Source organism: Boleophthalmus pectinirostris, unplaced genomic scaffold (genome assembly GCF_026225935.1).
Source record: "Boleophthalmus pectinirostris isolate CB_2022bp ecotype Guang Dong unplaced genomic scaffold, ASM2622593v1 HiC_scaffold_4, whole genome shotgun sequence".
NCBI lineage: Eukaryota > Metazoa > Chordata > Actinopteri > Gobiiformes > Gobiidae > Boleophthalmus > Boleophthalmus pectinirostris.
Window position 1 is genome coordinate 3,194,906 of NW_026571353.1, and position 24,571 is coordinate 3,219,476.

General features: G+C 40.3%; 1 protein-coding gene across 1 annotated transcript in view; it reads left to right on the plus strand.

Moving 5' to 3' along the window:
• The first annotated feature begins 302 nt into the window (after positions 1 to 302).
• Positions 303 to 24,571, plus strand: part of loxl2b (lysyl oxidase-like 2b) — a 105,037-nt gene continuing 80,768 nt past the window's right edge. Inside the window, exons 1-3 of the mRNA XM_055161895.1 lie at positions 303 to 348; positions 13,008 to 13,364; positions 15,369 to 15,544. Of these exons, the coding sequence (XP_055017870.1) occupies positions 13,013 to 13,364; positions 15,369 to 15,544 (528 nt within the window). The 5' untranslated portion in view covers positions 303 to 348; positions 13,008 to 13,012. The remainder of the gene's footprint in view (positions 349 to 13,007; positions 13,365 to 15,368; positions 15,545 to 24,571) is intronic.

Consider the following 24,571-nt stretch of genomic DNA (forward strand, 5'->3'; position numbering starts at 1 on the left):
AGTCAGACCTTCCAGTCCCACCCGAAAAATGGCACACTACACCTTTAAACAGCTTGGTATTCTTGAAGTTAACCAAATTCATTCCAAAAATACCGAAGCGTGGCTGCAGTCGTGTCCCGCTCCTCACGTATGCGCCCGTGTCCCGTGCGCTCGTGTCCCGTGCGCTCGTGTCCAGCCGCTGCGCGCTGAGGTCATCGGTTTTTTCGGAGGGTTTCGGAGTGGGCGTGCGTCAGGGGGCGTGTTCAGGAGGACGCAGCGCACAGATGGGATGAGAAAGCCCGAGTGAAAGTGGAGATTCTAACTCGAGACAAGAGCAGCAGCAGCAACTTCACCAGGGGCCGAAGAAAAGTAAGATAAAACACTTTTGCACGAACCATTTTGCGATTTGGTTTGGTATCGTCATTTTACGCAAGAAAAAGTTCTGTTTGGTGCGTTAAGTTGATAAATAGTGACTTATTTGAGGTGTTTTAACGTGTATCTATTCTACTGTTATGAAATTTTACACTTTTAGCTGTATTTTTCGTGTCAGTTTTGAAGACATATTTGCGTTAAGTTGCTACTGGACAGTTCTAACGCAAAAGGAGTCGTTGTGTCTTCTCGCCTACTTTTTCCATTTGTTTCAGTCATGATTTTCTAATAGCCTTTCCCAACACATTTCACTTAAAATGAGCTACAGTTTGGACAAAGCTATGTTTTAGTCCAAATCAAGATTGCAAAAGTTTCATAAGCGAGCCGGATTTGCGGATTTTGAAGCGCTGCATAAACGAGTGAAGGAAAAAAAATCATATTTGACTAATTTGACTTGAAGAGAGGGCAATAAAAAGTGACATTTTGACCTGTTCTGCTCATGCAAAGTTCCTCAGCTGCAGGTGGTACATTCTACAGCCACATTAACACACAAGCAGCCAATTATTCTGAGTCTAGACTTGGCAAAGATGTAATGATTTTTCTATTGCTTTGAGGGGCCTAGTTTCTACTACGGACAGAGTTTTAAAGATCTGTACTTTGCCTTTGCCAGTTTTGTTTCTTTTACAAACTGTTACCCTTATAACTTATCTGCCCAAGTCATCTTTTAGTCAAATTGAGTTTTCTGTCTCATTCATCTCCACACAGCACTTTGACACGCACGCCTCTACTGTTGGGCAAGTGACTTTAAAACTGTAATGTGTTATTTATGACTTGTTACTGTCATTACAAAGTCATTTGTTACATTACAATATTACTGTAGTTAAAATGTAAAACATTCCACGACTACTGCAGCACTTTAAGTGACTCTCACCAAAATAACTGTGAAGGTGCTGAACTTTTGCGACGTATATGGATTGAACCAGGACTGAACCAGATTTAAACTAGAGCTGAACCAGAACTGAACCAGGACAAAACCAAGACTAAACTAGGTCTAAACCAGAAATGAACCAGGAGTAAACCAGGACTAAACCAGAACTGAACCAGCTCCAAACCAGGTCTAAACCAGGACTAAACCAGGTCTAAACCAGGTAAACCAGGACTAAACGAGGACTAAACCAGAGCTCAACCAGAACTGAACCAGGTCTAAACCATGTCTAAACCAAGAGTAAACCAGGACCAAACCAGGACTAATCTTGGACTAGAACTTGGAATCTAGGACCGCCCCTTAGAGAACCTCCGAGCGTGATCGGGCGTCAGCTGCGTTTAGCTCCGAGGAGCGTGGAGTTCTGTGCCGGAATTTGTATGAAAAAAAACAAAAAACCCTCCACTTTAATCCAGGTTAAAAAAAGCATTGTGACGGGTGTTACTGACATTTGTACCGAGTAAAATGTTACACTTTTTCCCCTGTAATGCCTTACATTACTACATTACTGCATTACTGCAAAAAGCAACGCGTTACAGTGATTCGTTACATTTATAACGCGCTACTCCCAACACTGCACGCCTCACAATAAGAAGGTTCTGGGTTTGACTTCCAGACCAAACGGGCCTGTCCCTGCTGAGTTTCTGTATTTCTCCCCATGTCTTGTTTTCTCTGTGCACTTCAGTTTACCCCATCAGCCCAAGCCTCGCTCACTGGCCACGCCCACTGCTCCTGACAGCTTCAGGTTGCCCCGGTGGTACTGAAGAACGGGTCAAATGCAAAGGACAAATACTACCTCGTCATCTTATTGACAGACTATTTATTTTTCTATTTTCCTGTAAACCATCCATCCATTTTCTTCCGCTTACCCGGGGCTGGGCTGTGGTAGCAGCAGTCTAAGCAGGGACTTCCAGACTTCCTTCACCCCGGAAACTTCCTCCAGCTCTTCCAAGGTTTCCCAGGCCAGCCCAGAGACACAGTTCCTCCAGCGTGTCCTGGGTCTTCCTCAGGGCCTCCTTTCCTGAAAACCTGAAAATAACATATCTACGTTCACACTGCAGCCTGAAGTGACCCAAATCAGATTTTTTGGCCTCTGTGCTCCTGTATCTGATCTTTTAATGACAGTCTGAACAACACAGATCCAATTTTTCAAAGGACACTTGGATATGTGCTCCTAAAACCGATACATATCTGATCTTTTGACATGTGACTTCAGTTTGAACGGTCAGGTCACATTCATCCACCTACACGTCAGGCTCGGAGTCTAGTCAATGGAGGCAAAGTGACATTAGCGAGTTCATTAATATTTGGGGGGGTCGCTGTATTCAGGCCAAACTCGAGGGATCTTATCAGAACCGGGCGTTTTTTGAAATGATTGACAAAAAAATGTCCAAGCGCAGCTACAGGCGTCCTGACTAGGGATGGGCATTCAATGAAATTTTATTAATCGATTGTCGAGAGAATTAGCAATACATTTTTGATTAATCATTAATGTTTTTATATAATAAGTATCATCTATATTATTACTATTACTAATTTGCATAAATAAACTCAACTTTACAACATATAAACCATAACGACTCTAGAGCCACATCAGCCCGTTTGACATTATCATGTGTTTAATGCAGCTTTGCGTAAGTCTCACAGAAACAAAACTTAAAACCACATGACTCATTTGCATAAACTAAGTTAAGAAAAAAAAACGTTCTTGTGCGCTGATGCAGTTCAGCATTTATCGGACTAAAGAACACGGCTCAGTGGAATATGAGTGTTGTTTCTGTGACAGAGGGATGTTGATGCTGAAGGTGAGTCTGTTCTGTGTGTGTCGCGATGTTTTCAAAGATCGTACGTGTGCAGGTTTAGCACAGCTCTTTATGTTGCAGTAACCGGGATACAGCTTATACATGCACCATGATGAAACCAGGACACTGATGTGCTGTAAACACACTCACTGAGTGGTACAGTGTCTTCAAGGTGCCAGAGCCCAAACGTGGGACTGACGCTGCAATTTCAGTGTTTGTGCTGTCAGACGCAGCTTCATATCTATGCCCAGAAACCTACATTCATTTTGTTGATGAGAAATGAACGTAATCGACGAAATTCTTAATGATCCATTATCGATTAGTCGACTAATCATGCCCATCCCTAGTCCTGACTCTAATGTCAATGAAAAATAAAGAGCCTGCCTCAAACAAATGAAGTGGCCGTGGACGTGAAACCTGTCCATTTGACCAAGAACTGGACCCTGTTTTGGGAGACAAGCTCAGCGTTTAGGCGACTTCCATAAACACTGAGCACGCTCACTAAATGTGACGTCGTCGTGTCCTCCAATGTGCATGCGAGACACTTTTGGGGCGTTTAAAGTTCACCCTGGAAATCACATACAAGTCACATTTAACTGGAAAGGTGAACAACTTCACAAAAAAAATCAGATTTCACAAAAGAATCTGAATGGAGCACTAAGCCCTGCAGTCTGAACGGAGCCTAATTATGCTAGAATGCCAACAAAGTGTTTGAGTATAATGCATGTACGTTTTAAAAAAAGCTTGATTCCACCTTGTGATGTAATGAAATGCAAACTCTATGCACCTTCAACATCATTTCATCATCCGAATTACTTCAGACACATCTCAACTTCAAAGCTACCAGCTGTAGTTTTAGCCTCATTTGAACTGCTTTACTCTGGCCCTTGTGTTTTGAACTGCTTTTATGTCATTTTTATAATATTTTAAGCTGTCAAAACCACAATATGTACACGAAGTTGTTGAAAAGTAGTTTGAAAAGCCACGCATATTAAACTTGTTATTAGTACCATTAATCTGGCTACTTCCTTTGTTGTTTTTGTTCAAAGTGTTTCCAGTCGTCCCTGGGCGCGTGATATCCACAGGTCAGAACATCTGTCATTTAGTTTGAAGCAAAATCTTGGAGCCAGTTTCAAATTTCAACCTTTTGGCTCAAAGCTTTACTTGGAATTCCGTATTTGCAGCAAGGAAAGTTTTTACAGCGGACCTATCACGCCAAATCGATTTTGAGAGGGTTTTAACCATGTTATAGTTGTTTCCCCTTCTCATTTGCGTGTCTCAAAGTTATATTTCGTGTGATTCGTGCATGTTTGGGTTATGTTTGTTCTCCTGCATGTATTCAAGACGTCATTGCTGATAGTAATAATAATGATGATCATTTTAATATAAAAATGTTAATGATTAATCGATCTTTAATTCTTCCAACGATCGATTAAGAAAATTTCATCAAATGCCCAACAACTTTAAACAGTCCAACACTGTAGAAACCTTTTAAAAAGAGTATAGAGTGTTGGGTTTTGGAAAATACGGAGTTCTGGAGTTGATGGATTGTGCATTGAGTTTTGTTTGTTTTAATTTATATTTCGTCTCTTGTATTTCCAGTGAGTGGAGTTGTGAATGCAAACTTGTTGTTCACGCGTTTGGTACCTTTGTCTCCGCTCAGACCCTTCCTGTCATGACCCGTGTAGTCGTGGTTTATGTTTTGTTTTCGTTTGCCGCAAATGATCCAATAAAAAATAAAATAAAATCATAACTCGCGAGCGTGACCTGCAGCGATCCATCGGAGGTGCTGACAGCTGCACGTCTCTTTGTTGTGATGACGTTCATTTCGACATCAGCTCCACAGTTTGAGCACCACATTTTCTAACAGAGGACTTGTTTCTTTTATTAAGTCAATTACTAACATTTCTACATAGATCGTGAACTTCACAGCTGACACAAGTGCAATATGTCTTTAAAACTTTTCCGGTGGAGCGTCCGTCACCTGCTTATCTTCATGGAGATATTGCTTAGTCTAGAATGTTCCACAGTAGAGATTAAACCTATCTGTCTCAAAGGCGACAACTATAGGCTGCATTACAGGTCAGATCTGTGGAGAGGCAACACTATTCACAGAGAGAATGAGTGTATTTTTGAGCAATAGAAACTAGAGCTGGGTATCATTAAGAAGTTGCTGAGATGATACAAACCTTGATACATCGGCCGTGATATGAAACGAATGTGAATATTCGTGAAATGAATGATAAAACAATAAATTACTTTTACTTACATTTCCAACTTCTCCGTTCCTTTACTTTTCGCGTTGTAGTTCTTCTTCTTCACTTGTCGCTTGATCGGTCCGTCGGAAAATAGAGTCCTGCGGTCACTTCCGTTGTGGCTTTTTGATGTGTTGTGGCTTTTTAATGTGTTGTGGCTTTTTAAAATGTGTTGTGGCTTTTTGATGTGTTGCGGCATTTGCGTTTGTGTTGTGGCATTTGTATTTGTTGCGGCGTTTGTATTAAAATCGAGTCCTGCGATCATTTCCGTTGAGGCTTTTTTTGGTTTGTCGTGGCTTTTTGTTGTGTTGTCGCATTTGTATTTGTTGCACCGTTTGCGTTTGTTGTGCCCCCTCTCGGCTTCTGTAGAGATGTGTTTAATGTCTTACTTTGGAACATTCCTGACAAAGCAATATGTTTTTTTAGTCCATGGAGACCAGCAGGTGATGGACACTCCACCAGAAAAATTGCACAATGCACCTTCAAGTGTTGCAAAATGTGTTTATTCTGATCAGTTCTACAGTAGGTTTTGATGGAAAACTTGAGTTAAATCCCTTAATTAGTCCTCTAAGTGTTGTGGGTCTTGCCTCATCTGAGCTTTGAGGTTTGGGTTTTGCAGTGCACGTGATCAGGCTTTTCTTAGTTATGACACATCTGTTGGAAACCCAAAGGCGGAGCTCTTCATTCTTTCTGTTCGTTGAGCAGTGAGCGAGCGGCGCTTCAGCCTTGTGTAACTGCCACGTTACAACACTGAAGGGATGTACGGAGTTTGGAGAACACGCAGAGATGAGGGCTTCTCAAACTCGGGTGCAAAGACATATATGTAATCATTGGTTTTTGGCCCTGTTTTTGTCAGTCCTGACCAGTCCTTTTTTTAAGTTGTTGTTTCCCAAATTGTGCAACCCTAGTTTTGGTTTGCTCTAGTTTTGACAGTCAACATTTTTAAAAGAATTGCAGGCATTCACACTTCTCCTGGTGATGTAGTCCTGATTTGTAGATTTGGTTTGGTCTTTTTCTAGCCCTGGCCGAGTCCAGGTTTAGTTGTTGGTTTGGTCTAGTCTCATGTTTGATGTGTTGTTGTGGTGTTTGTGAGAGTCTTGTAACCTGGCTCTCCCCAGACTGAGTGTAAATCTGTAGCTTTCTGATTTGGACAAGCCAAGAAATCAAGATAGAAAAGCACAGATATGTTCCCTGGCCACAGAAGCACTTCCCTCTGAACGGTTTTCCAAAACATAATTGTCTGTATTTCTGTTCAAATGGGCTGAAGTGCATTTTTTGGCATCATCGTGTTTGTTTTGGTTTGTTCAGTGCAGGCTTCCGCTCAAACCACAATGCTGCTCTGTGATTGGTCAGCCTCGTGCGGGGCCTATCACAAGTGAACGCTTCCACTGGAGCCAAACAAGATGGATTCTCAAGAGTTTGTGAGAATTCATCTTGCTGGTTTCATAAGGCAAAAGTAAATTAGTGCATTCTGTATCCAAATGAGTGATGTTTACGCCACAGTCTACAAATATCTGTAAATCCATGGGTCCAGAATGAAATAAATGAATAAAAATAAATAAATACAGATTTCTTTTGAATGGAATAAAGTCCTGAACTGAAAATGTAAAATCCAGGTGTGTACTAGGGCTGGACGATATGGAGCAAAAAAATATATCTCGATATATTTTGCCATATCTTGATATAAACGATATATACTAAGTCGATATATGTAAAGGAAAAATAACCCTCCAAAACTATTGCAAAAACAAATATGGTATTTTTTTATTGAGGTGCAAAAGGTTGGCAGTTCATGTAGGAACAATGTGCTTCTGCCACATTTAAGACTATAAAAATCCCTAATTACATAAATAATAATTTAACTGTAAAATAAAAGAAATAATACATATTTCCTTCTTTTCATTCATAAATTAAACAACTCAAGCTCATCTTTGCATTAACCATACAATAACCATGAGCTCTTTTAGCACAGGAAGCTCAGGAGGTTCATTATTTTAGTCATTATAATATTTTTATTGAGCCAAAAACAGAGCACAATTCAAGTTGTACAGGATCAACAGCGCTCAGTACTTTTTGGTATATAAAAGTTTAAATTAAAATACATTTCACAAACTGAGAACAAACATAGTAACGGCCTGCAGAGGTACATATATCTGTGAATTTGGAGATGTTATTCACATAGTTACCGATTCAAAAAATCAATAAGAGGTTGCCACACTTTCTTAAATGATACTAGTTTATCCTTTAACAAATATCGTATTCTCTCTAGATGTAAAATGTTAACAAGATCTCGTAGCCACATTTTACAGCTTGGAACGGACAACGAGGTTCATTATTTTAACAGACCCATGTTCCTATCCAGCAGTATGGAGCTCTGAGGTTTCCCACAATCCACTGCAGATCAAACCCAAAGTTTCCAAACACTATTGTACAAGTGACACTGCAGCAGATTATTAATTAAAACCTTCTACATGAATAAACTTTACATTACTAAACTTTATAACATATAAATCATAACAACTCTAGAGCCACATCAGCCCGTTTGACATTATCATGTGTTTAATGCAGCTTTGCGCACATATGTTTATGTTTTACAGAAACAAAACTTAAAACTACATGACTCATTTGCATAAACAGCTCGCTTCTTGTGCCGCGGATACAGTTCAGCTTCTTTCGGACTAAAGGACATGACTCGGTGGAATATGAGGATGTGCTGCTGATGGTTTTGCCTGTAAATGGTGGAAAAGGTTTGTGGTGCTAGAAGCTTTTCACTGGCACCAACTTCGGGCATTCATGGAGGTAGTGAGGAGTGAATGAGACTCAAGCAAAATCAGGGAGGCGGAGGCGTGCACAGCGAGGGCAAACAAGCCAAGTGGCGAAATCAGAGTCTTTCATTGGGCCATTAAATTGAGCGTCTCTCGTAGCTCTCTGTGCATCAGAAGGAGCGAGCAGACACAAACAGCGATCAGTCTGCAACATGCCGAACCGCAATTTGTACCAGAAATTCCCCGCTTTCCGTCCTGGTCGAGACAAACGGGAGGCCATGTGCACAGTGTACAAAGCAGGCACATATGTTTCGGTGTCCAGTGGGGGTGTCAGGGACCTCAAAGGACCAGGACACTTAAAAACATTAAAAGCTTTGCCAGGTGAAAGTAGCTCAATGTTGCTTGCATGGTGTCCTGGTTTTGACAAACAGAAATATGGTCACACTAACCTGTATTCCTCTGAGTCGTGTCCTTTAGTCTGACAGAAGTTGAACCGCATCAGTGCACAAGAGCTATTTTTTTCTTAACTTAGTTTATGTAAATTAGCCATGTGGTTTTAAGTTTTGTTTCTGTGAGATTTGCGCAAATCTGCATTAAACACATGATAATGTCAAACGGGCTGATGTGGTTCTAGAGTGGTTACGGTTTATATGTCATAAAGTTGAGTTTATTTATGCAGATTAGTAGTGCAGATAGTAATAATAATGATGATAATGTTAATATAAAATGTTAATAATTGAAAATTAAAATAATTCTCCTGACGATCTATTAAGAAAATTTAATCGAATGCCCATCCCTATACACTACTGGTCAAAAGTTTTAAAACACTCTAATTTTTCCAGTTATTTATTGCAATTCAAGTCGTGCAAGTCCAGTGAAAAGCTTGGAATGGTAAAAAGGTAAAAACTGAACTTGAATATAAGCATTATATCGATATATACGATATGTCAGAATCCATATCGAGTTTAAAAAATATCTTGATATATTTAAAATATCAAGATATCACCCATCCCTAATCTGTACTAAAAAACCTACAACCTACTGTAGGACTGCAAGATTCATCTAATGGAAATCACAAAAGCTGCAATTTTTAAAAAGCATCATCGCAATTAGATGTTTTTCCTCAAACTTATTCAGCCCTTTTGGACCCTTTTTCTGCTTTTGTGGGGCTTACAATTTTCCCAGAAGACATAAGATGTTTTAATGCAGTTTTAGGGCAGGAAATGATGAGACAGGAAAGACATTACTAAGCAGAAGTCCATAGTCCCACTGGGAATTACATCACTTAAGGTCGGACTGACTGGAGTTTTCCTTGAACTTATCTGAAACCTAAAGCTCTTCTGTACTGAAGTGTTGAGTGAGGTTTTCCAGCCACTGAACAATGTGGGATGTTGTGGAGTCGCCTGAGATTATTATGGCTTTAAACTTATCTATTTTGCATGTGTTTTGATTGTTAAACGGATACCTTGAACATGCATTCTTTCAGACTTTTTATTCAGGACAGCAAAATAAAAACATTTGTACAACATTTATAGCCAGCACAGACATTGCTGTTACATTTGGCAAAGAGTAACAACAGTCAGTATTGCTCCAGTTTGTGTATTTGTGGTGCTTGACAAAATTAATGTTAAATTTTACTATCAAACTGTTGTATCCCTGTATATTTTTGGTGCATAATGTTAGATATAAAACACATCTGCACATGGGAATGGTTTCTAACAGTGCTCTGGTGTTACTCATGTGGGCTCGAGTGGTTGTCAGTCTTATATTTTTATAGTTCATGATGTTTAAGGACTCTTATTGAAAATGCACTGGAAGGGTATCAGCTTTTGTAATGTAAATGTTCTATACTTTACACTGGAAGGGGCTATAAATCAAGTGCGTCATTAATACTGATGATTCCGTAGTATGAAAGTGGTGTGAGTGTGAGTGTTGGTGGTGGTTGAAAGGTGCGATGGTGCAGATTGGCAGCCTCACTTCCGTCAGTTTGCCCCAGTGCTGCTGTGGCTACAATAGTATCTTACTACTGTCAAGTACTGAATGAATGAATTATGCCCGAAACTGTAAAGCGACTTTGAGAGTCTGGGAAAATGCTTGTTGGGACTAGGGATGGGCATTCGATGAAATTTTCTTAATTGATCGTCGGAAGAATTAACGATCGATTATCGATTAATCATTAACGTTTTTATATTAAAATTATCATCATTATTATTACTATCTGTACTACTAATCTACATAAATAAATTCAACTTTACGACATATAAACTGTAATGACTCTAGAGCCACATCAGCCCATTTGACATTATCATGTGTTTAATTCAGTTTTGTTCAACTCTCACAGAAACTAAACTTAAAACCACATCACAAATTTGCATAAACTAAGCGAAGATAAAACTACAGCTCTTGTGTCGCTGATGCGGTTCAATTTCTGTCGGATTAAAAGACATGACTCAGGTGAATACAGGTTAGTGTGACCAGATTTGCGTTTGTCAAAACCAGGACACCGTACGGGGGGAGGGGGGCGGGGACTCGTCATCCACATTGCGCGACTCACACCCGGTAAAGCTTTTTCCCACTGGACACCGAAACATATGTTCCTGCTTTGTACACTGTGTACATGGACTCACACTTGTCCCCAACGCAACGGAAAGTGTGGAATTTCTTGTACAAATCATCGTTAAATACACATTTGTGCTTCGGTTCGTTACAGACTGACCCACTGTTTGTGTCTCTCTCCTTCTGATGCAGTGACACATGTACACACCTGTTTGGTCACACTACACACAACAACCTACATTTGGTTTGTCGATTAAAATTAATGTAATCAATTTACATTTAATTAAATTTACAATTAATGTGATGAAATTAATGATCAATTATCGATTAATCGATTAATCATGCCCATCCCTAGTTGGGACTAATGCATTGTTATGTAGGGTGACCAAATGTCCATTTTCCCCGGACATATCTGTTTTTTGCGTCCTGTCCTGGCTGTCCCTTTTTTTTTTTTTTTAAGTGATGCAAATGTCCAGGTTTTCATGATCTTTCATTGGTGCCATTAAACTGAGCGTCTCTTGTAGCTCTCTGTAACTCAGAAGGAGCGAGCAGACACAAACATTCTGTCAGCCTAAAACATGCCAAAGTGCAAATGTGCATTTAACGATGACCTGGACAAGAAATTCTTCGTTTTCCGTCCCGGTCAGGACATGTGGGAGGCCATGTGCACAGGTTGCGAGGTGAGAGTCGCTCAATGTCGAAGCCCCACCCCGGTAAGGGTTTTCACAAACGGAAATATGGTCACCTTATTATTATGTAGCATGTCCGGTCTGACCATATGTCCATTTGTAATAATAATAATAAAAAAGATTTTTTATATTATTATTATTATTATTATTATTTATAAAGTACTTTTAAAGACAGGGTTTAAAAGTGCTGTGCAAGCAACAAAGAACAATAAAAATAGCATCCATACATACAAATGCATACAAAAACAGACAATGAAGCAATCAGTTCAATTAATTATAATAAATAAGTTAATAAAATAGAATCAAAGTAATTAAATAAGGAATAAAATCAAGCTAAAACCACCTAAAGGAAGGCCAACTGATAAAAATGAGTTTTAAAAAGTGATTTAAAAGATGATACTGATGGTGCGAGCCTTATCTCCTCAGGCAGGTCGTTCCAAAGCAAGGCACGTTTATTTGTACAGCACAATTCGCACACAAAGTAATTCAAAGTGCTTTACAGAATAAAAAATACATTAAAATCACAATAAAAACTAATCAAAACATAAATAATCATCATAAAATTAAAGACTAAAATAAAAAAAAAAGAGAGAGAGACATTAATTACATAAATTAGAGAGAAGAGTGCAGAATGAAAACCTTTCAGTCATATGCACAGAACCGTTTTGAGCCTGGATTTAATCAGCGTCAAAGAATAGTCTGTTTCACATATTCAGGAAGACTGTTCCAGGTTTTAGCTGCATGAACCTGAAACTCTGACTACCCATGTTTAGTCGTGACTCTGGGCACCAGCAGGAGGTCGGTCCCTGAGCTCCTCAGAGTGTGAGATGGTTCATGTGACACTAACATGTCACAGATGGACTTTGGTGCTCAGCCATGGAGAGACTTGTACACAAGCAGAGCTGCTTTAAAGTCTATTCTCTGAGCCACAGGAAGCCAGTGCAGAGACCTGAGCACAGGACTTAAGTGCTCGTAATTCCTAGTTCAAGTAAGGACCCGAGCTGCAGAGTTTTTGATGTTCTGCAGCGTCTCACAGCTCGTTTGGAGAGGCCTAAGGCGAGGTGCCTGGACTGAAAAGACTCCGTCACCTTCATCCAGAGCCTGGACTTTGGAACAGCCAAAGAGACCTGCCTGAGGATCTGTGGCTGTCAGAGGCTTGTACAGGGTTAAACATTTCTGAAATGTAACTTGGTGTAAGACCTAAAAGAGCTTTAAAAGTGATCAGTAAAATCTTACACTCGATTCTAAAACACACAAGCAGCCACTGAATCAAAGTGAAACAATATTACTACTAATCACTATTAACTTATGGTGACCGAGCATCCATATTTACTCAGGACAGTCCCAGTTTTGAGCCTTGTGTCCCCTATCCCATCAGATTTACCCAAAACCAGCAATTTGTCCCAGTTTTATACAAGAAATGTCCCATGTGTCCGTTTGTTTGACCAGTTTGATACCAGCCAACAATAAAGAGTCCCAGTCAGTTTTGACTTTTGAAAATGTGGTCACCCTATATTAACAATTAACTATCCAAAACTTAAAATGCAAATTGTGTAGTTCTGAAGTTATTACACCATATATGACTCCCATTCATTTGTGTTTTCTCGTAGCCACCATGATGAAACCCAGACGCCCCCAGCCCTCCCTCCTCTTCCTCCTCCTCGCCGTCCTCCGGTTTGTTTACGGACAGTATGAATATCTGGGCTACCCTGCCAACTACCCCGACCCGCAGCACGAGCAGTACCAGCCCCCCCAGCTCTCCCCGGACGTCCCCAGGATCCAGCTGCGTTTGGCGGGGGACAAGCGTAAACACAACGAGGGCCGCGTGGAGGTGTTCTATGACGGACAGTGGGGGACGGTGTGTGATGACGATTTCACCCAGCACGCGGCCCAGGTAGTGTGCAGGGAGCTGGGGTACATGGACGCCGTCTCGTGGTCCCCGTCTTCAAAGTATGGCAAAGGAGAAGGTAGGTGATGGCAAATAATGCAACAATATTTTTGTTCATGTAATAAAGTAAAATGACATAGTGTCTGTACTATAGAGGCCTAACCAAGCTCGGGCCTCGTCAAAATCTCACTCCAACCTTTTTCTTGTATGCCTCACTGTCCATTCATAGCTCCTGATTTGCTTTTTTCACATTAATTCCTGGAGAGTTCCACTGAGATTTGGAATCTCTTTCAGGGGAGTAGTGACCTCAGTGGGTACTAGGGGTGTAACGATATCCAAGTGTCACGATACGATATATTCACGGTTTGAACCTCACTGTACGATATTTATTTCAATATTTTGTGAAGCTAACAAAACTGTTAATATGCTGCTTTTTCCTCTTATAATGCCTTGACAAGACTTAACCCAAAGAACTAAGACTTAAAAGTGTTAGAACTGTTATTTCTTCTTGTAGTCTGCACTGAAATGGAGCAAAGGATCATGGTCTATGTAGTTCCCTCTGTCATTTCTTAATTATTGCTGCACATTAACTCTTCATTTAGAGACTTGTGCTTCGATATATCGTGATGGTCCATGATATTATCGTGAGAACTTTGACAATACGATATCACGATATTTCTGTTATTGTTACATCTCTAGTGGGTACCATATTTTAATGACAAGGGAAACCTGAGCTCATGGAGGAAACCTACGTAGACACAAACATGCAAAGTCCACACAGAAAGGTTGCATCCTGTTTAGGATGTTTAGAACCCTGGACCCTCCTGCTGTGAGGCTGAAGCAATAATAATGCTCTCCCACATGCTCTTAATATTAACTGGATTTTATTTTAATCAAGCTAACACAGAAACAATATATCTATTTATTATCAAAATGTTCAACCTCCATATGCATAATGTCACATCATGATAATAAACGATGGAGATTTTATTGGTATGATTGTAGTGTTCCACAGTGTAGCATTATTCATTATGATGTTTTAAAGTGTCCATCTCATGCAAAATAACTCTTTTCACATTGTATCTTCTGCACATGAACAAGCACAATTTGGGTTTTGGAACATCCATTACACAATAGTTCTGAAATCTTACTGATTTCTTGGAGACAGTCACAGACCAGGAACTATGAAAGACCGACTATTACTCATCCCCCCACCCGTCCTGAGAAAGCACAGGCTCCGCCCTCCAAACGTGACGTAGACGACGAGTGAGCCGCCCTTCCTCTGCCCATCTCAGGGAGGGAGGGGGAGACAGACGTGCACCCTGATAGTGGTAGGAATAAACTTTTATTCATCATGGAGATAGGATATGGTTCAGAAGCATGTGTTGGACCCGGAATCGGACGAGGACTTTGAGATGCATGAAGCTCAAGCACCGCGTCCACATCAGCTGAACATTGCTGATTGGTAAAGTATTAATAAACACTAGTAGATCAACTTATTATGTCACGGTGGAGCGGGGGAGGGGGTTAGGGGGCGGGTGCGAAGCGTTTTCTGCTATGTCAAACTCGTCATAGGTGTATCTGCCGCGTCATCATTGTAGCAGCTTTAGTTCGTTGTCACGTGGGAGGGTGGCAGAAATACACTGCAATTTGTTAAAAAAACTGCAGAATCAATCTAAAAACCACTTCGGCGACATATAAAAGGCCCACACATCACTCTTAGAAGGTAGAAAGCTCTGAAAAGTTGATTTTGCATGAGATGGGCCCTTTAAGTGAAAAAAAAAAATCTGACCTGTAACTTGGCCTGGTTGTGTGACCTGCTTGTCTCCATGGAGGAGTTTAATGCTAAAGTTTGGAACATTCCAAGAAGTATGGTGTACCCTCCTCCAGAAAGGTACTACACCTTTAAAATCACTAGAAAATCCCCAGACACTGGAAGAGTCAAATCTCTACTCTCCTGACATAACCTTTTACATGTTTAAATTGTTATAATAAACACTTTCCTCTAGTTTTAGGAAAGTCCCCATTGCAGTTCTTTCCAGTGGAACCTTCCTTTGATTCACGTTTACATTTGTTCCTTTAGGGCCCATCTGGTTTGACAACCTCCACTGCACAGGACAGGAGAAGACCCTGGCCCAGTGCCCCTCCAACGGCATCGGCGTGTCAGACTGTAAGCACTCCGAGGATGTGGGAGTGGTCTGCAGCGACAAGAGGATACCTGGGTTCAAATTCATCAACTCTCTGGCCAATCACATAGAGGTAAGTTCCTGGTTGAACACTTAAACTCACATTACTGAATTTGCTAAGGACGCCATGTGGGAAATGTAGATCATGCCTCAAATCTACAATAGCCCTGTAAAACACAAGTCCATTCAGTACCAGGAGCATTTGTATGTTGACGTCTAAAAGGCATTTTCTCACAGGGCTTAAGTGTCAAAGTTGTGCATTGATAGTGTATTAGCTTGGAGTGTTACTGTAATCTGGGTAACTGCAGTTAGTAAAGTTGAGGATACAAAACTCAAATCGCCCTCAAGATAACAGGCTGCCAACAATGAAACAATGAAATCCTGTTGTGACTTTACATATGTCAAATACCTGGGCCTTTAAGGTCTGGTTCACAAGCTGGCCCTGGCGTCAAACACTAAGTTACGACTGTTTGACAACGGAAGCGGAAAATGTTGTGAAACACGCTGTGGAGCCACCCATTATATCTTATAGGCCTTAAAGTGAATGGGTGGAATGATGAGTCAGTGTCTGTAATATCAGAACATTACTGTAAATATACAGTCAATGTGACCAGATTTTTTCCATGTTAAGCAACAGTTGTTTTACCCTTGCACTTATTGTATTTAAGCATCTCTTGGGGTCAAAATTAGGCAACTGTGTGCTGTCTGCATCTAAATACAAAACATTTTATTGTTTCAGATTTTGTGCGTGCAATGGCAAAAGAAGAAATTCAGTTTGTCAGTTGGACAAAAGTTAGTTTGGTTGAAAATGTTTCGCAGCTCATCCAAGCTGCTTCTTCAGTTCTGGTCAGATGTTGGTGGACACTTCCATATATCTGGCTGAAGAGAGGAGCTAACTACACTGAACCTACTCTGAACTAACACATCTAGTTGTTTACAGTTTCTGTTAGTTAGCTCAGCCTATTAAACCTATTCTGAGTGTGGATTCTTTTTAGCATAACCATTTAGGGCTATAAAGAAGCTTTCACACCTCTGGACCAGACCTGCTACACCTGTTGTTCTCTTGTTTGTTTTGATTTAGGTTTGAGGCTGGAGTTGTAAATAGGAGGTAGATGGTGTCTAAGTGTCAAAAATAGCTTTTGTCCAGTTGACAAATTTAATTTCTCCTTTTGCCGTCGATTCTACCTGGATGACTGAGGGATTTTACACACATTTTGAGTGCAAAATTAGCGTGCTAGTTATTGATAGCATTACTGTGATGACGAAACTCCACTCTGGCCTCTGAAAGGTGTGAAAAGTGCTTATAACCATGTGGCTAGAATGTGGCTAAAATTGCATGAGAAAAATTAGAAATATGTTTGAACTGCAAACCATTTCAAATTTAAGGCAGTGAATAGCCCTTTCGGATTCTTTTAAATAGTTTTATTTGCATTTATGGATATTGTACAGCTCTACATCATGGGGTTCTATTGCTTTTAACAGTTCACAACCTCTGCTCTCCTCCCTCCCCTGTTGTCTGTTCGAATGCCCTTCAGTTGTAGGTGAGTTGAAAGTGAAGCTGCAGAGTTATAGCAGAGGTGTCAGACTCATTAGTGTCAGTGCTGTGTAGTTTAAACCCTTTAAAACCTCCCTGACGGTTCAGTTTCTGGGTTAAACCAATGACGTGCGGAGACGGGGAGCGCTCTGTTATCTTTGGGCTAAACGTGTTAGGCACATTCCAATGTTATGAGCCAACCACACTGCCTCCCCTCCTCACTGCATCATATGGTCCGTCCAGCAGTCGTCCAGCCGAGGTTCAGTAGATCTAAGCCGTTCAGCAAATGTTATAGTTTAATGGTGTAAGTTCTGCGTGAGGCTCACAGTTGGTAACAAGTACAATATGGGGTAATTCTGAAGTAATAATGTGTTTTTGTAGACAAAAAGTACCGTATTTTCTGGGCTATTAGGCACGCTCTTAAAGTTGTATGGAGGATTTTTTTTTTGTTTCAAATTGTCATTGAAAGTTTAAAATACCATTACAGTGATGCAGCAGCCTTGTAGTTATGATGACCAACAACAACAAAAAAGAAAAAAGAATGAAAATCTATCAACTGTGGACGTAGTGAGGTCCAGATAAACATCAGCCAATAGATAACGAGGCTCCCTCATTTTCTATTGGCTGTTAGGTTGTCAATCAAACTCCCTACGTTTCTAGTGTAACTGACTCACCAGTGCGCAGGGATTACGTGGTTTATGCAGTGCTTCTTAGAGTTTTTTTTTCTAACTGTAGCTTCCTCGCAGTTCGCACAAAGTTTGTTGCGATGGCGGACGAGAATCCACGACCAGTTCGCCGCAAAAGAAAGTCCGTTTTTGAGGTCGCTGAAAGAAGAAGAAGAGAAGGGGAAAAGAAGCGGAGAAAAAACTGAGGTGATTTTTGGAGATTCCTTCCAGCGATTGCGTGAATGAAGCAGACAAAGGGTCTAAAAACTGACGTGTCGGTTGCTAAATTATTTCTAGACAGGTCACTTCAACAGTAACTCTGAACGTGCACTGGCTGTAAACAAACGTGATTTCTAGCGTAAGGAGGTGGGAGGAGGTGTTTCTACTGAGGGAGCTGTGGAGGAGGACGGTGGTGTCATGCATGCTCAACATTTGAAAAAGGACTGTCGCTGTATTTCTTATCCCTTAAAAAATCCTTTATACAACCTTTAAGCCTCCAACCCCATCAAAAAACGACCGCACGCCCCACAATCCAGAGCACCCTATACACGAATCCACTCGGGTGTCCCAGCACGACTTCAGTTAACTACAAAGCCGCACCACCCACAGAACACACAAACACACATGGAGCAGACAGTGACCACACAGCGAAAAACACCCACAGTCACACTCATCACTCCACACCGACGAGGAACGGAATGGAGGAACGAACCGAAAAAGCAAGTGCAATGTGCCACTTCTAGACACAACTGAACAACTGAGTCACTGCGAACACGCCGACAATCCGTTGGTCCCAGACAGCACCCTCCCTACACGCCACAACTGAACAAAGCCCAGAGTCACCGTGAACGAACAAACAAACAAAACCACTCACCCATCACACTGTTGGGTTTCCTTTAAAGTCCAGTGTGATTTATCTGTGAAAAAAGTTTGAAAATAGACCATTCAATGACAGTGCTCCTTATAATCCAGAGCGCCTAATAGCCCGGAAAATACGGTGAAGTTAAAGACTAGGGGTGACACGATACCCAAGTCTCATGATACGATATCGTCACGGTATGAACCTCAGCGTACGATATTTTTGGGAAAGCTCACGATATGATGGCGAGGCTCATGATTAGGGATGTAACAATATCCAAATCTCTTGGTATAATATTTTCACGATACACATCTCTCGGTACGATATTTATTGTGATATTTTGTGGAGACTAACAAAACTGTTAATATGCTACATTTTCCTCTTAAAATACATTGGCAAGATTTAATCCAAAGAACTAAGACTTAAAAGTGATTAGAACTGTTATTTCTTCATGTCTACACTGGAATGGAGCAAAGGATCATGGTCTATGTAGTTCCTTATATCTTTTTTTTTAACTATTGCTGCACCATAACTCTTCATTTAAGCAAAGTGATGTATAATTTGATATATTGTGAGAACAACGATACGATATCACAATATTTCGGCTATTCTTACATCCCTTCTTATCCCTATTAAAGACGCATTGTATAAATTGTTTGTTGGAGGGTCCGGCACCTGCTTGTCTCCATGGAGATGTGTCTAGAATGTTCCACAATATGGCCATAAACTTATGAATCTCCATGGAGACTTACAAGCCAAATTATAGTTAGATTTGTGAAGAGACGACTCCACTTACAGTAAGAATGGATGTTTTTTGTATATTTTTCCACCATAAATAACTCCTGTAGTAGTCTTGTTGTGGAGACAAGTAGGATGAAAAGTTACACAGTACACCTTGATCAAATAATTGTAATAATGAAGAAAAAAAAAATACATCCAGTTGGTGAGAACTGTTTTTTTTTTTTAAAGTAAAATGTGGGTACAAATGTTTTGTATTTTCATATTTCTTTAGTGATTTATTTCCATTTGTTTGGATGTGATTCAAGTCATCGCTGTATTCTTGGAAGAAAGTTTTCAGGCATCATTATTGTTGCTGTATTCAAGGCCAGTTCATTTTACAGTCCATGGGCCAGATCCAGCTCTCCAAGTGATCTAATCCAAATATTCTCTTGTTTACTTGTTAAAGGGACAGTCTGGAATTTTGGACATAGGACATCATTTCCTAGTGAAGTGTGTTGGAGACGTGTGGAGACACTTTTTAAAATATTCCAACCAGTCTTTGTATTTGCTCAAAGCGCCCAAAGAAAATCTACTATTACACCAGACTGACCATGTAAATGTCTGTGTCGATAGAATAATTTTAGAACTAAATCCAACCTTTCATTTGAAGGATTTATGTTTGAGCAGCAGCAGCAGCAGCGAGTTGTATTTCCTGATAGAGAGCTTGGCAGCGGTGGACTGATATCACCTAACACCTATCTTACCGACAAAGGCTATGTTTGTATGATGATGGTGTGAATGCGCAAAAAGTGGCATTGTTTTTTCATTTTTTATTCCACATTTAGACGAGTGTTTTCGGGAGGAAATCTACGTGCATACGGTGACGCAAAAGTGTGTGGAATTTGATTGGCTGAGCGAATGGGTATTGGGTATTGGGTAAACGTGTATGTGACGTGAGGAGGTCTGACCAGAGTTTTGCGTCTTGGGCAGTGTAGACGGAAATGCTACTGCAGAGCATATTCAGCTTTTCAACTCTTAGAGGGTGGTTTCAGATTTTCTCATTTTTAATCCTCATATATATAAAGTAATAGTAATTAAAAACAAAAATAAAATAAATAAATAAAAATAAATAAAATAATCAAAAAAATAATATTAAATAAAATAATAAATAAAGAATAATAATAACTGTCACACTCTGTCACGACTATAATTTTCTGAGAAAGACCATTAAGATTGTTCATACTTCTTAAAATTTCCTGTGCTTTACCTCTATGATACAGGTCAGCTTTTCCAGTGTAACACACAAAGACATTTCTCTTATCCAGGACTGTTCAGAAGAAACTTCAGTCTCTCTCCAGGCTAAAGCAACCATCCTCCTGGTCTGCAGAGTCTTATTTTTAGAGCTGACAGTGAAGTTGTCTGGGTATATTCCGAGGACACACAGTTTTGCCGAGAGAGGCACCCGAATGCCAACAATTTTACTTAAGGTACAAACCACCATTTTCCAAAAAGTTACCAATTTAGGACATTCCCACACACACTGAATTAAGGTGCCCCTCTCAGCTGAACATTTAATCCAAGTGTCTGGAATACCCGGAGACAATTTACTAAGTTTTTCAGGGGTTATGCATGTCCCATTTGTGTTGTAATTATTTCAATCTTGTGTTGATAGAATGTGTTTGAGCTTTTAAACAGGCAGCTGCCCACTCTGCTTCATCAATATTTTCCTTGATATCTAAACTCCATGCTCTCATTCTAGCCATGCTGGATTCTTTGTCATGAGAAACAAGTGTGGCATATAGTATGGAAATATGCCGTCTCCCATGCATATGCTTCATGACAGTCATGCGATGCAAGGTTAGTTTTATTTCAAACATTATTCTATCAACTCAGACATTTACATTGACTGTCTGGTGTAATACCCTATTTTCCGGACTGTTGAGTGCACCTGAATATTATCCTCATCAACGAAATGTTAACAAAATTTTTAAATCGTACATATATAGGCTGCACCTGAATATAAGCCACAGGTGATCTTGAGCTGTATCAGAACAAGTATAAGAGCACATAGACTAGTATATGCTCATAGACCACTCTGGAACCTACGTGGACCACAGGGATTACACACATATAAGGACACATGATAACTTTGTATGTTTTTAAGGCAAAATGAACAAAGTAATGTGAAGAAAATCCATCAAAGGCCCTACTATCTGCTGTATTATCTTCTGGCTCTGCTTACGTGCCTTTGAGCAGGACATGTAGGTGTGTGGAGTGGTCTAGACGTCTGGACTCAAGCTGAGCACAAAGCCCTCAGTCAGCTTTTCCATTCTGTAAAGATTCTCGTGTTGCTCTATGGGAAACCCAGCTGCCCACCACCTCCTCTTCCTCCTCCTCCTCCTCCTCCTCTGTGGCTGCTCTTATCATGTGGAAGAATCTGACTCAGCCTCACTCACCCTCCGTGGGCTGCAGTGTGACGGCATGGCTCAGTACGGGGTCTATATGACTTTACTGGATGTCACATTATTAGTGTGACCATGAGAGACGTTCACTCAAGATTATTACACCAAGAATAAACAATGATGATGAAAGCCTTCATCCTCTTTGGTTCACATTATATAACAGATAACCCCTCACCTGGCCTCACGGTGTCACCTGGTTGTCTTCATGAGGATAGATAAGTTTAATTTCATTGAGTGCAACACTAAAGTAAAGTAATGCCACCTCCATTATGACCATACAATCTGCATAGGCTGTTGCTCTGTCAAACCTGTTTTGAGTTAAACTAGTGGCCAGTCCATTGTACTGCAGCAGTGAAATCCTCCACAGCCCAGTGCAAGAACTGCTCATGTTTGGCTGACAGGTATAGGCTGGATGTGTGCTGATTTTTGCCTATTTTTGGATGATGAATTACACATTTTTCTTGTTCAAAATCACGTCGTAAAAACAGCTTTAGCTATTCTGTGATCACTGTGATTGGTCAGAGCACTTGCTTATAGTCGGTGGCTGCACAGCCCCTGTCACGAGTCAACAAAGGCTAAACTAGCTCACTGAGTTGCATTGAGTTTGTTTTGTATAAATAAAGAAGCTTTGCCTAAACTAGTGCCACGTGCCACTGGGCTTGGCCCATTCACTCACACTGACGGCCATGTTCAAACAGCGGGGCTTGATGGTGACGAGGTGGTGATGGATCCTCCATCAAACAAGTTACATGATACATTTCTTATTGTTGTTAGATTATAAAAAATACAAGTAATTCACTTGCAGAAAGTCACTAACACATCCCTCCAAATTACTCCTGCTGTTAAAATGAACCCTGTCAGGTAATTACCTGACCTTAAGGTCACTTGGACAATTTCTTCTTCATGGCTTTTGACCCTCTCAGTTCAAGCGGGGGTGTTGTATTCAGAGCCCAGTGGCCCTGTGGGAATTTGCAGTTCTGAAAACAAACATGCTGTTGTGTATCCTGAGTTTGTTCTGTTGTGGTCAGACACATTTCAGGGCTTTTGTATGGGCTGCAGATGTGAACGCTCAGCCTCCTCTCCCTTCTCTTTCTTGTGGCCAGTAAACAGACCAGGTTGACAGCATATGTGGAGGCTGAAGCTGCAGTTTCAGTTTGTGTTTAGTTCATCATAGGATTTTTTATTCTATTTTTACATCATCAAAATCCAGCGTGGCTGACATTGATACTTTCCAGTGACATCTTGCTGGGGGTGTTCTAAATGTATCTCTATTGGTGGAATGTTCAGCAGTTAACCATAGTGACACAGTGCACACATTAACAAACCCTGTTAAAAAAAGTTTTAAGATCATTTGGAAACGCACGAAAAAAACAAAAACAAAATGGATTTAAACAGCACGTTTTTAGGAGCCTGTGATCAATAGGTATTTGATTTTCAACAAAAAAGTGAGATCTTTGCCTCACTGAAGGTTAAACTGATCTAAAAAATGTATTCTCTGCAAGTGAACTAAAATATAAACCATGTTTGACAAGTTTACAAAAACTACTTTTGGGTGTAAAATGATGTAAAAAAGACTAAAGTTGAGGGTGAGACTGATTGGTTTTGCTCAGTGATTGAACCCTTGTTGTGAGTTAACTATTATCAGTGTGAAATAGTTTGAAATGAACTCTGGGACTGTATTTTCCACAGATCTGGTTATAAGACTTAATCTAGGGCAGGAGTGAGCAATTATTTTTTCCCATGGGGCCACATGAGAAACAGAAAATATTGTGGAGGGCTGTGCCAAAATGCTCTAAACTCAATTATGCATAATATGAATTGTATTTCTTTATAAAAAGCAGTAAATATAATTGTTTTGACGAGCTGCTCAGACTGGTGAGAGTTTATGTCATGAGTAAGCAATGAAAAAGTGAGGCTGCCTTACAAAAAATCATTTAAAAAACACCTCTAAAATAAAAGTAATGCAGCTTTAGTTCATGCATGAGGTAGAATTATAAAATATGTTTATTTTGTAATTCCAAATAAGCCGGTCCGGTCCGAACTGAGTCAACCAAAGGGCCGTATGTGGTCCCTGAGCTGTACAATGCCCTGGTCTGATCTAGGGTGTTGAAACATCCCTATTTACTCGGGACAGTTCCAGTTTTGAACCCTGCGTCCCCTGTCCCAGCAGACTTATCCAAAACCAGTGATGTGTCCTAGTTTTATACATGAAATGTCCCAGGTGTTCCTATTTTGGACCAATCTGGTAAACACCAACAGTAAAGAGAGGCATGTGTTGTCATTTGTTTACCTGAAATACTGAGCTTGAAAATGACAATAAAGCAAAGCACCCTGATTTAATTTATAATATTCTTAATAATTGTTTTGTAACCTACACGTTTTCTGCATAAATACTGAACTTTGCAACCAAACAAAAATGGTGGAACATGAGGTCATTCTGAGGTTTCTATAATGTGCAGTTTCCATGCTTCATTTCCTCCATCCGGACAGAGCTGTGTACAGTTCACACTTGTTTCTCTTAAATGTGTTTACAAAAAAGGACAGACAGCTATTTGACACAACTTGGACATTAGTTGTTAGCAGTGCTGGAAGGTCATGAAGCACAAAAGTAAAAGTACAATACTTAAGTACAAATTTTAGGTAGCTGTACTTTACTTAAGTCAGTTTTATAGTGGACAATTTTTAGCAGAGGTGGGACCAAGTCGTTGTTTTGCAAGTCTAAAGAAAGTCTCAAGTCTTTGACCTCAAGTCCGAGTCAAGTCCCAAGTCAAATACAGGCAAGTCCAAGTCGAGTCTCGAGTCACTGGCCCATAAGTCCAAGTCAATTCCAAGTCGTCTGCTTTGAGCTTCAAGTCATTTC